Raw genomic sequence first — 13,756 nt, forward strand, 5'->3', positions numbered from 1 at the left:
TCTACAATTCCACCAAATTTGTTTCAAATCTTCTTCATTCCAAGGAGAACAAGCTTAGCTTTCCAAGCTAGTCCTGAAACTATAATTCCCCATACCTGAAAGTATGTGGCAAATTTCTTCTGCATCCTCTCAAGGACATTTGCATTTGTTTTAAAGATGGTAACCAGAACTGGACACCATGCTTAGTGTAGGCCTAACAAGAGATTTATAAAGGTTCAACATTACATACCTGCTTCTGTATTTAACTCATCTAATAGCCATAGTTGAACTGGCTCTCCTCTGTTTTTAAACTCTCAATTAGTTGCAGCAAATATTTTATTTCTTTTTGGCAGAGAATTTTTATTCTTTAATTAAAATGTAACTCATTAGGTCAAATAAAGGAGCCAATATAAAGTTTTCTTGAATAAAACAAAGAACAACCCTTGAACACTGAGAAAAGTAATAGGTGCAACATTAACCACAAACGCAGGTATAAAGAGAGTCTTCAAGCCCGTGGTCGCGCTCTCTGCTCTTCGATCAAGTAGATACTGAAAAAATGATTCATTTTTGTGTTTCTGAGTTGGATTCATTATCTTTCCAGGTTGAATAGCTATGGTAACTCTTCATATCCAGTATGTTCAACTTATAAGATTAGTGCAAACTGAAACAGGGAGCAAAGTTTCTTGACATCAGAGTCAGTTGACTTCGGCCAATGCCTCCAGATAAAATGGTAGTTCCAGTTCAGATGATTTTGTTTCCTGAACTTGCCTCAATCTGTGGTCAGGTGATCACTGCAGCCATTTTATGGCCCTCCTTGTTAAAACTATTTCAGTTCACGAATGTCTCAGGTATTAAAGCCAGATGACGGAAGTTGAAAATTGACAGTCAGCATTTTACCACAAGCCCAAGGTCTCATATGCTTTACTAATCATACTCTCAACCAGTCCTCAGACTTTTGACAAATTAATGCACATACAGCACAGGGTCTCTTTGTGCCAACACATTCTTTTGAAGCATATTTTGATATGCTTTACCTGGTCATATTGCAGGCAACTTAAATCATCCTCATTGTTTGACATTCCTCCAAATTTGGCACAATTGGTAAATTTTGAATTTTGACTCTGTATTCAGACCAAAGTCTTTCATTTATAGGAAAAACATCAGTTTAAGAATCTTGCAGGTCCTCGTACTGACCCTAAAGGCAGTCACAGTCTACCCTTCAAAAACTAAATTTCTGTTTTGTCCTTTGGCCAATTTTTAATTTGAATTAGACAGTGCCCCTCCTATTCCATAAAAGTCAATTTTGTTAACAAGCTTTTATGTAGTAATTTGTCAAAAGCTTCTTAAAATCCACTTGGATACCCGCTATCGTATTTCCTTCATTAAGCATCTCTGATAATTCATCAAAAAATTCGAGAAGATTAATCAAGTCTGATTTGACTTTTACAAATCTGTGCTGACAATCGTTAATTAACTCAAACCTGCCAAAGTGTGTGCTGATTATTTCACATGATTATTGTTTCTGAAACCTTAAACATCAACAATGTTAAACTGACTGGCTTATATAGACCTTACAACTGTTCTGACATGCTTCTTTAATACAGGTGCCACATTTACTACCCTGCTGCTGGTTAAACTGGATACTGCAATGGCAATGGGCCCTGCCAACATATTGGCAATAGTACTGAAAATCTGTGCCCCAGAACTGACCGAGTTTCTTGTCAAGCATATTCCTGACCATAGTTACCATATCCAGGCATATCCAGAAGACCATAAAACAGAGGAGTGGAAGTAAGGCTATTCGGCCCATCAAGTCTACCCTGCCATTCAACGATGGCTGATGGCATTTCAATGCCATTTACTCGCACTCTCCCTGTAGTCCTTATTTCTTTGCAAGATCAAGAATTTATCAATCTCTGCCTTGAAGACATTTAACGTCCCGGTCTCCAATGCGCTCCATGGCAATGAATTCCACAGGCCCACCACTCTCTGGCTGAAGAAATGTCTCCTCATTTCCATTCTAACTTGATCTCCTCTAATTCTAAGGCTGTGTCCATGGGTCCTAGTATCCCGCCTAATGGAAACAAATTCCCAAAGTCCACCCTTTCTAAGCCGTGCAATATCTTGTAAGTTTCTATTAGATCTCCCCTCAACCTTCTCAACTCTAATGAATACAATCCCAGGATCCTCAGCCGTTCATCATATGTTAGGTCTACCATTTCAGGGATCGTCCATGTGAATCTCTGCTGGACACGTTCCAGTACCAGTTTGTCCTTCCTGAGGCGTGGGGACCAAAACTGGACACAGTATTCCAAATGGGGCCGAACTAGAACTTTACAAAATCTCAGTAGCACATCACTGCTTTTACATTCCAACCCTCTTGAGATAAATTACAACATTACATTTGCTTTCTTAACCACGGACTCAACCTGCAAGTCAAACTTTCAAGAATCCTGGACTAGCATTCCCAGATCCCTTTGTACTTTGGCTTTAAGAATTTGATCATGTTGAATTTCATCAGCCATTTCTTGGACCACTCTCCTGAACTGCCTAAATCTTTCTGCAGCCTCCCCACCTCCTCAGAACTACCTGCCTGTCCACCTAACTTTGTATCAAAGACGAACTTCACCAGAATACCCCCAGTTCCCTCAACCAAATCATTAATTTGTGAAGTGAACAGCTGCGGCCCCAACACTGAACCCTGTGGGACATCACTTGTCACTAGCTGCCATTCCAAAGAAGAACCTTTTATCCCAACTCTCTGCTTTCCGTCAGATAATCAATCCTCAATCCATGCCAGTAGCTCACTTCGAACACCATGGGCACTCATCTTTCTCAGCATCCTCCCGTAAGGCACCTCATCAAAGGCTTTTTGGAAATCTAGGTAGACCACATCCACTGGGTTTCCCTGGTCTAACCTATTGTTACCTCTTCAAAAAATTCTAACAGGTTTGTCAGGCATGATCTCCCCTTACTAAATCCATGCTGACTTGTTCCAATCCGACACTGCACTTCCAAGAAATTAGAAATCTCATCCTTAATGATGGATTCTAGAACTTTACCTACAACCGAGGTTAGGATAATTAGCCTGTAAATTTCCATCTTTTGTCTTGATCCTTTCTTGAACAAGAGGCTTACAACAGCGATTTTCCAATCATCTGGGACTTTTCCTGACTCCAGTGACTTTTGAAAGATCTCAACCAATGCCTTCGCTATTTCCTCAGCTAACTTGCTCAGAACTCTAGGATGTAGCCCATCTGGGCCAGGAGATTTATCGATTTTTAGACTTTTTAGCTTGACCAGCACTTTCCCTTTTGTAATGGCTACCATACTCAACTCTGCCCCTTGACTCTCCTTAGCTGTTGGATTAACTCATGTCTTCCACTGTAAAGACGGATACAAAGTATATATTAAATTCTTCAGCTATTTCCTTATCTCCCAGCACTAACCTTCCTGCAACAATTTGGAGTGGCCCAATTTGTATATTTCCATTTGCATATTTGATTACCGTGACCTTGCCTTTCTGACATGCCCTATCTATTCCCTGGTACATCTTGCACCCCTGGCTCTGGCCACTGCTCGGAGGTCTGTACATAACTCCCATTATGATTTTTTTGTCTTTGTGATTCCTCAACCCCACCCACACAGACTCCACATCATCGTCAGTCAGTGCCATAAATTTAATTTCATTCTTAACTCACAAGGCAAGCCTGCCCCCTCTGCCCACCTCCCTGTCTTTTCCATAAGTTGTAAATCCTTGGATGTGTAACTGCCAGTCCTGAACCCCCTGCAACTATGTCTTTGTGATGCCTACCACATCATAATCATTCACGCTGATGTGTGCTGTTAATTCATCTACTTTGTTACAAATACTACGAGCATTCAGGTAAAGTGCTAATTTTCTTATCCTCATGATTTCCATCATCTCCAGTAATATGTCCTAAGTTTTCTTCCTTTTTGCTTCATTCCTAGCCTGCCTTGAACTTAAACCCTGGACACATGCTAACCTACTGATTATCTTTCTACTCGACTCCATGCTCCCTGTTGCTTTCCCTTTCTGTCCCCCCCGACTCAAGTTTAAAGTCCCAGTGACCACCCTATTTATCCTTTTCGCCATAACGCTGGTTCCAGATCAGTTCAGGTGGAGACCGTCCCATTGGTACAGATCGCCCCAGTTCCAAAACTGATGCTAATGTCCCATGAAATGGAATCCCACTTTCCCACACCAATCTCTTAGCCACATGTTTACTCCCCTAATTTCTTTTACCCCATGCCAATTAGCATGTGGCTTGGACAGTAATCTAGAGATAATGACCCTCGAGGACCTGTTCTTTAATTTTGCTCCTAGTGCTTGATACTCCCCAAAATGGTCCTCCTTCCTGGCTTTGCCTATGTTGTTAGTGCCAACGTGGACGACAACAACTGGATCTTCTCCCTCCTACTCCAATATCTTTTCAAGCCAGTCAGAGATGTCCTGCACCCAGGCACTGGGCATGCAACTCGCCATGCGGGACTCCCGATCCGGCTCACAAAGGATACTATCTGTCCCCCTAATTATAGAATCCCCTATAACAACTACTTGTCTTTTTGCTCCCCCTCTTGAATGGCCTTCTGCACCGTTGTGCCGTGGTCAGCTGGCTCATCCTGTCCTTGACAATGTGATATGTTGTGTGCACGAAAAGCAGGACAAGCCCAACCTGGCCAATTAGCATCTATCAGTCTAATCTTAATCATCAGAAAGTGATGGCAGGGGTCATCAACAGTGCTGTCCAGTAGCTCATACTGAGCTCCAGAGACAGATCGCGTTTAACCAACGACACTCCACTCCTGACCTCATTGCAGTTTTGGTTCAAACATAGACCAAAAGAGTAGAATCAAGTGGGGAGGCTAGAGTGGCATCCTTTAACATCAAGCTGCATTTGACCAAGTGTGGCACCAGGAGGACCAAGCAAAACCAGAATCAGTGGGCATCAGGGGGGGAAACTTGCACCAATACCCGACTCATAAGAGAAATGAAGGTAGATTATTATGGTTGACAGATGTCAGTCACCTCAGAACATCTCTGCAGGAATTCCTCAGGGTAGTGTTCAAGGTCCAAATATCTGCAGCTGCATCATAATGACCTTCTCCCCACCACAAGGTCAGAAGTGGGATGTTCATCAATGAGAGCACAATGTTCAGCACTATTCGTAATTCCTCAAATACTAAAGTATTCCATGGCCAAATGCAGTAAGACATGGAGACTTTCTAGGCTTGGCAGGTAAGTTTGACAAGTAACATTCATGGCACACAAGTGCTAGGCAATGACCATCTCGAATGAGAGAGAATCTCACCATCACTCCTTGACATTCAATGGCAATACCTTCACTGAATTCCAGACTATCGACATCCTGGGAGTTACTATTAGCTAGAAACTGAACTGGACTGGCCATAAAAATACTGTGGCTTCAAGAGCAGATCAGATGCGAGGAGTTCTGCAGCAGGTAACTTTTCTCCCGAATTTCCAAAGACTGTCCACCATGGGCAAGACACAGGTGAGTGTGGAAATGCATCATCTTGTCCTTGATGTTGATAAGATAAATAGAGACAGGAGGAGAAGGGGTCATTTCGCCCAGAGAGTCTGCTCTGCCATTCAATGAAATCATGGCTGATTTGATCATCTCCAACTCTACTTCCTTGCCTTTTTTCTGTAACCCTTGATTCTCTTACACCATAAAACTTCTTATTCAGGCCGATATACCTTGGAGTTTAACACTTCTACTGGCCTTCCTCTATGGTCCATCTGTGAAACTACTCTGGAATAGTCCAATTGCAACCCGTCTCAACGCAGCCAGTACATTCCTAGCAATGGTTTCTCTTCCCAGCATGAACAGTCTCCTCCAAAGACTTTCAAATATTCAGCACTGGTGCTGCTCATACATATTATTATGTATGCTGTCTCTCGATTATAACCTTTAGGTAAAGTCCCAGCCCGTTTAGCTTTCTCTTATGGAACAATTCCTCCATGCCAAGTTTATACTAGTGAACCTGCTCTCAATTGCCTCCAGCAAAATGATATCTTTCCTTAAATAAGGAGACCAAAGCTGCTCACAGTACTCCATGTGTGGTTTCACTAGCACCTTGTACAGTTGCAGTGATGCATCCCTGCTTTTATACAGTACTCCAAATCCCTTGAAATAAGGGCCAACAATTCACTAGCCTTCCTGATTACCAACTGCATGTGTGTTAGCCTACTGTGTTTCATACACATGTATCCCTAAATCCCTTAGTGTTGCAACTTTCTGTAGCTTACCCCTTTTAAATAACGCTGTTCTTTTGTTCTTTCTTCCAAAATGAACAACTACACTTTTTCCCAAATCATACTTACTTGCCAACTTTTTGCCCATTTACTTATCAACATCTCTCTGGTGTAGAAGTATATACACCGTGATCATAATTACATTAGATTCAAGACTACTATGGAAAAGGACAATGATGTCAAAGACTAAGAGGCATAAGCTTAGGTGAGAGGGGAAAAGTTTAAAAGGAGATGTACGAGGAAAGTTCTTAACACAGGGTGGTAGGTCCCTGGAACACGCTGAGAGGGGAGATGGTAGAAGCAGGGATGATAGCAATATTTAAGAAGCATTTAGACACACATGAACAGGCAGAAAATAGAGGGATAAGGACCATTTATAGGCACATCAGATTTGTTTAGAAAGACATCATGGTCAGCATGGATATGATAGGCCGAAGGGCTTGCCCCTGGACTGGACTGGTCTATGTTCTGTAAGTACAGGGAGCTTCAACCTATATCTGACAATATCAGTCGTTACTTGGCCGACACGATGAACTGCTCAGACAGCATTGCTAATGAAATAGAAGTCTCCACAGAACTCACTTTGCATCCCACTGGATCACTGCAAGCAGGCACAGAGGAATCGTTTTGATCTTCCCAAGCCCTTAAATTTTAGAATAGTACACACTGGACATTATAGAAAATGGGACACATGTCTGAATGCAAATGGATAAATTTACAATAACAAATTCATATGTGACCAAGAACACTGAGGGAATGGTGATATATTTCCAAGTCAGGGTGGGAGTGTTTTGGTGGGAAACTTGCAGGATAGTCATATTTCCATGTACCTGCTGCTCTTGCTCTTCAGAACGGAAAGGGTTGCGCTTTGGTGAGGAATGTTTTAATAACCATCAATCCAATCTTTCCTACATTAACCAGAGGGGACGAGCAGAATGGAGTTTTAGATCCCACTTTCTAAACCAATGTATAATTTTATTTCATTACAGTTAAGTCTACCAACTGGAAATCTCAGCAGCATTAAATTCTGTGTTTTCTCAGGATGTGCATGAACATTATGAAAATTCCAGTGACAAAGTTTGAGAGTGATGTTGACAGAAAAGTTTGTGAAAGAAGAAGCAAAACATGTTCCAGGAATTGATAAATATAACAGAAGGTCATGTTTCTATCCTTTGATTGCAATTTACATCACATGCAAGTGAGTTAAAACTGCTTCTTTCCTTCTTCTTAACACAAGGACCTGCACAAAAGTTTCTACCCCTCCACAGCTTGTCGTGTTTTCATTTTAGATGGAAAATATCCAAACTTTACAGTCCAAATTAAGCAAATATACCTGAAGAACCTTTGTTATTGAAGTGTAATTGCATTTTGACTAAAAGCCCATGACTATTTTAAAACAACATATTCCTATTTTGAGCTTTCTTCATATTAGTCATAACACAGTTGTCATTTTCAAACAATTGGAAATTTTACTTATTTCAAGGATCACTATATAACAAATTTGATTACTCAAATTAAGTGCGTACACAGATTTATACAGACGATGTACACACACAGTACATTCTTGTTTACACAATATGTTTAACTTTAAAATTAAGTTGCTTTATTTTGTCTTGAATAAAGACAATAATAAGACTAAAGAAAGTTTAACTATTCCCATTAAATCATGTATCACCCTTTGTTTGCTCAGTAAAGTGACATGTCATTATTCCAAAACACCTGTAAAAAGGAGATTAGTTATCATATTCAGCAGGTTCCCACGTGCTACTGTTAGAATGGGAAAGGCAATCTGAGCAGGCTTTAATTTTTGGTTACTCAAAATAAACCAAAAATTAAAACTGTTGCAAATCTGCTGCTAATGGCATACAAAAGAAAAGTGGTAAACACAGCATTAGCACAAAGCACTCAAAGGAGGCAGCTCCTAAGGGAGAAGTGCTTCTAGTCACAAGGTTCACATATGTGGGGAACAACACAATTTATCACATCCAACATATGAAAAACATTACTTTAATTAACACAAATCACTTATTCCTGATTAAACTCTTGAATATAAATGAGCTTTGTTGCTATTAGAAGTGGAATCGAAGGCTCCTGATGCTTGTTTTGTTTAGTACCTTTTCATAAACCAATAGTAATGTGGATAAATTACCTTCTGGACCATCTCTTTGGTGTGCATGAGAATCTGAAATACAAGAACAACATTGTATGTGAACAACTTCGAAGCACTGGAATGAAGTACATGTCCACTCTATTAACACAAACAGTAACATATTGCTGACAGTGCCAGAATGTAATTTACCCTTTCAGCTCAAGTGGGAAGCAACAAGTTCACATCCGAGTGAACTTGAATTTATAGAAGTAAGCAAATTTGTTTCTAACTTTTGAATCAACAAATAAACTGGACGACTCAAAGCAACATTTTTAAAAGTGAAGCCTATTGAAATTAAAATGAACTTGCGCAAATGTAGGTCCATAGCCATAATATGATAATGTCATCTCCTGCAATGAAATGAGCTGTTATATTTGCTAAATCATTAGCATTAATGAGCACAGTGACAGTGTGACACAGTATGTCTGGACAATGCAATACAGCAAAAGCTAATATCCATGCTATAGCTCTCAAACTCCTATTCTCGCTTCAACGATATTCTCCATTACAAGCTTATTAAATACAGGGATGCAGGATCACTGGTTTGCCTAGTAATTGACTTGAAACCGAGTAATGCAGAATAAATTTAAATTTGTAGTCTGGACTGGGCTAATTGACATTGGACCACATAGCAATGACACCTTAAAGACATAAATAGACTGAGTTGGCAAACATGAAAGGAATGGGAAGAAAAGCCACAGCTCCCAAGCAGTATTGTATAATAGACAGTTAATTATCACAAAGAAATGAAAAATAAAACTGTTTGTAATTGCCTGATCATGGGTTCCAGAGTTACCTGATCTTTTCTCCTGAACTTAAGATGGTGATGCTCTGCACAATGGGTGATTACTCATCCAAATGCATCAAAATTATCTGGTAGCTCATCTTAAGGAAAGCCTATGAAGACTGTCAATGCATGTGGCCATGATGAGTATTGGTATTAGAACGAGAGCCGGAATATAGCTGTCCCACCTTGTTTACTACATCACATTAAATAACCTGGATAAGGTTCAATAGTTTTTCTGTTGGGGGCAGCAAGAGTTGCACAAGTAAATAGGGAAAAGTAACAGACTGCACAAGCTGTCACAAAGGAGTTATTCATAAAGTGAATGTTTAAAAGTCAGAGATTTTGAACTATGATGCTAAATATTTGCATATTTATCGACACACATTAGTTATATATTTTGTTTTCTTTCAAGTTATAATGCTGCATTATTAATGAAAATTGCTTTTGTCTCCAAAACACACTTCTGTTCGTTTATTTCTTACGTAATAGGCAAAATACAGAACCAAACATCTGACCATTAACACGTATTTTTCAACCATAGAGCTGCAGTGAACAAGAATAAATACAAATGGGTACATCATGAGGAAAAGTGAAGGTGAAGATTTAGATTGAACCAGTATGAACATGCAAACCATTTCTACAAACTGCCAAAGAGGTCAAGCATTCATTTGTTGAAAATGCTTTGGTTCAGATGAGGTATAGCCCACTGAATCATGTGGAGACCAACAAAAATCTAGTTCACAAACAATTCAAGCAGGAGTCTGCAATATCACTTGCATCTTATCACTTTTTGAAAAAAATAGAGAAACTCAGCTGTACAATCAATGGATCTGTAAAATACTCCCCAAAGAGCTGGTCGTACCGGGAACGGCCACTGACAAGTCGGGTTCAGAAAATGATGGGCAACCATTGATATCTGCACCTAGTGACAGACAAATCACTCCAGTGTCATAAGCGAACAAGTAGAGTTCTAATTTAATTCTCATTAATTGCAGAGCCCACAGTGCGCACAGATTAAACAGCAACACCTGCATATCTTTGCCACTTATTAATTCTTTATGATATTTTAACGTTATTTCACAACTCTATTCAGGCTGATAAACCCAACAAATTCTGTTCAAAGAATGAAAACTGGTCCTGTATGTGTAAAGAGCCAGCGTATTTGAAGAATGTTCCCCTTTAATGTTAAACACATCAGGGAAGAGTTTAATAGGCAAATCTATGCAGTAATTCAACACTTATTACAAAATGCCAAAGTCATTTCCCTTCAGACTAATTGGCTGAGATGTAAGCATTATTGGACTGTAACTGCTTAAAAGCAATAATGAACTCCTCAATCCAAGTGTTGTCTGATTAGGAAAACCATAAATTAAGAGTCTTTTCTAAATAGATAATGTGGTTCGAGTGGAACTTGGGGGATTCCCAGCAATATATCTTTCAATTTCAACTTTAAAACCAGTGCTTTATTTAATGATATTTAGTTTGTTAGCTAAGCTGTTCTTATTTTATTCTGAACTCTGAAGAAACCTTCCATGCGTATTGGGAATAATTCAGCCTCTCTGGCTCCAATTACAACATTTAAACTGACAATGTGGATAAAAGCCCAAAACCAGTAAAGCAAAACATTCTGTCTTGCTTCCTTTCCCAAACCATCTGTTTCTTTACATAATACATTGAACATATTCTACTGTGCAATTTGGTGGTTGAACTACAATGTTGTGTTCATTCAATGAGAAGGCCACATCATCTATCACAGCATGTAGGTGTGATAGATGAATAAGAGAATATGCAGTTTTCATTCAATACCAATTGACATTTTAGAGAGATACACCACTTCAGTCAGTGCGGAACATCATCAAGAATATAGAAATGAAATGGTTTCTGTACGAAGTGCAGTAATACTGCATTAACAGGCCACAGATATGATCTCCAAATCTGTAGGAAATTGATAAAATACTAAACTTGATTAGTAGAAGAAAAATATTATATTGGAGCTATTATCTTAAGCTACAAACAAAAACAGAAACATGTTGAAACTTCATAGAATCCCTACAGTATGAAACAGGCCCTTCGGTCCAACAAGTCCACGCTGACCCTCCAAAGAGTAAACCACCCCCTACCCCATTTCCCATATTTACCCTTGCCTGATGCACCTAACTGACACATCCCTGAAGACTATGGGCAATTTAGCATGGCCAATTCACCTAACTTGCGCTTCATTGCATTATGGGAGAAAACCCACGCAGCCACGGGAGGATGTGCAAACTCCATACAGTCACCCGAGACTGGAATCGAACTCAGGTACCTGGTGTTGTGAGGCAGCAGTGCTAACCATTGAGCCACCGTGCCACCCCTTCAAAACACCAAAGCAATCATATTTGCACAGACTGTTACAGGATTGGTAGAAACTGGTTGTAATTAAAAACCTTTCCAAGGCCACTCTACATTTGAATTCAACTTTCCTTCCTCCAGAGTACACATTGTAAAGTTGTTCTGTCCGGAATTAAATACCACATATAGCTCAAATATATTGCATTTAGCATATAAACTCGGATACAATAGGCTTGCAAGGTAAATTAGTGAGCAGCACGGTGTCACAGTGGGCGGCACAGCTGCCTCACAGCGCCAGAGACCCGGGTTTAATTCCCGCCTTAGGCAACTGTCTGTGTCTGTATGGATTTCCTTTGGGTGCTCTGGCTTCCTCCCACAGTCCAAAAATGTGCAGGTTAGGTAAATTGGCCATGCTAAATTGCCCGTAGTGTTAGGTGCAGGAGTAAATGTAGGAGAATGGGCCTGGATGGGTGCGCTTCGGCGGGTCGGTGTGGACTTGTTGGGCCAAAGGGCCTGTATCCACACTGTAATCAAATCTAATCTAAATGCCTCCACTTCAATATTATCAAATCTCATAGTTGCAGACTCAATTTGGGTTGTATCATGCACTCATATACATGAATAATGGCAATTCTTTAAATGGCAAATTACTTGCAACCTGATTTCATCAGAAATCTTCTATCAGATTAAAAGCAAAGACATCAATCTGAGTTAACTACTGAGATAAAAAAGGGAGCTTATTGTTGCATTTATTATCCTCTGCCAGGCTACATTAAAATACATTTTTCTTCCTCTACATCAAATATTCCCTCTTTTGTTCTGCTCCCATCTCCCTTTATTTGGGTTTGTACAGTACCGTTAGCTTAGGCCCACCTCATGACATTTTGCACAGGAAGTTCTGGACCAAGTACATTAAGAAAGTTGAAAGCTTTAGGCAAGGAACAGCAGGTTTGGAAAAGAAAGGTTCAGCTGTGAAGAGAAAGGATCTTGGCTCATTTTCTTTAGAGCAGAGAAGGCTGATGGGAGATCTGATTGAGATGTACAAGGTTATGAGGGGCATGGATAGGGTGCCCTGGAAGAGGTTGCTCTCCTCTGTTGAAGGGTTGGTAACAAGGGAGCATCATTTTAAGGGGATGTGCATGTTACTTAGAGGGGATTTGAGGAATGCTATTTTCACCCAGTGGGTGGTAGGAATGTGGAATACACTTCATAGGAGGAATAGAAGCAGGAAGCCTCAATCTTTACAAATGCTCATCCATGTACTTTTTTAATGTCATAACATTCAAGGCTGTGGGCCAAGTGCTAGAAAGTGGGAATAGTGTAGATAAGCCAATGCCGACTCGATGGGCCGAGGGGCTTCTTTTGTGTTCTTAGACTCTCTGTCTTTTCTTGAGTTCAAGAACAGGAGTACGCAGGATTGCAAGTAGAACCAGAAGATCACTCGGCTCCAAACCTCTGTTAAACACGACAGGTTTGTGATTTATGTTTCATTTTGGTTTAGTTTTTTTTCCCGTTTTTTGCTTAAAAAAAAGCTTGTTAGATTTTACATTGATACTATTGGGTGAAAACGAAAGAAAAATGCAATGAAGTGTTCAAAGTGGAGATTCTTCATGTGTGAAAAACAGGATACCAGAGTAATATAATTAATAACTGAGTAAAATATGATAGCGATGGAACATCAGCCAACATGTTGTGGCTGCAATGTGAGAACTGGACACCAAGCTAACCCACAATGAACACATCTGTCACGAGAATTCACATCTTGACTAACTTCAGATCAGACTCAAGGAGCTGGAGTGCAAGCTACAGACCCTGAGCCAAATCAAGGAGGCGAAAGTTCTCTAGATTCTTTTCCCCAGGAGGCAGTCACATCCTTTAGGTTAGGAAAATCAAACTAGTCAGTGATCAAGAATTGGAGGGTATGATTGCATTGAGGAGCTTGGCTCTGCAATTGATCAGGAGTTACATGATAACTGCAAGCTGGAAGCTGCAGGGTGGATGAATGAACTGATCATGACAGATCCTAATGCTGTGCAGCTCTTACCGCATGGAAGCGCTACCTGTTTCAGCAACTGAGAAGTGGAGAGTGATACTGACATCATACAAACAGAAAACTTCCCACTTCTGACCATAAGATGGAATAAAAGTCAAATAAAAGAAAAATACTACAGTTCTAAAATCCGAAACAAAGACATTATGTGCAGGAGAAACC

General features: G+C 40.1%; 1 protein-coding gene across 1 annotated transcript in view; it reads right to left on the reverse strand.

Moving 5' to 3' along the window:
• pola1 (polymerase (DNA directed), alpha 1) overlaps nucleotides 1-13,756 on the reverse strand; it is a 268,722-nt gene that overhangs the window by 136,736 nt on the left and 118,230 nt on the right. The window contains exon 27 of the mRNA XM_060833523.1: nucleotides 8,427-8,459. Coding sequence (XP_060689506.1) covers nucleotides 8,427-8,459 — 33 coding nt within the window. The remainder of the gene's footprint in view (nucleotides 1-8,426; nucleotides 8,460-13,756) is intronic.

Source organism: Hemiscyllium ocellatum, chromosome 12 (genome assembly GCF_020745735.1).
Source record: "Hemiscyllium ocellatum isolate sHemOce1 chromosome 12, sHemOce1.pat.X.cur, whole genome shotgun sequence".
Classification (NCBI taxonomy): Eukaryota; Metazoa; Chordata; class Chondrichthyes; order Orectolobiformes; family Hemiscylliidae; genus Hemiscyllium; species Hemiscyllium ocellatum.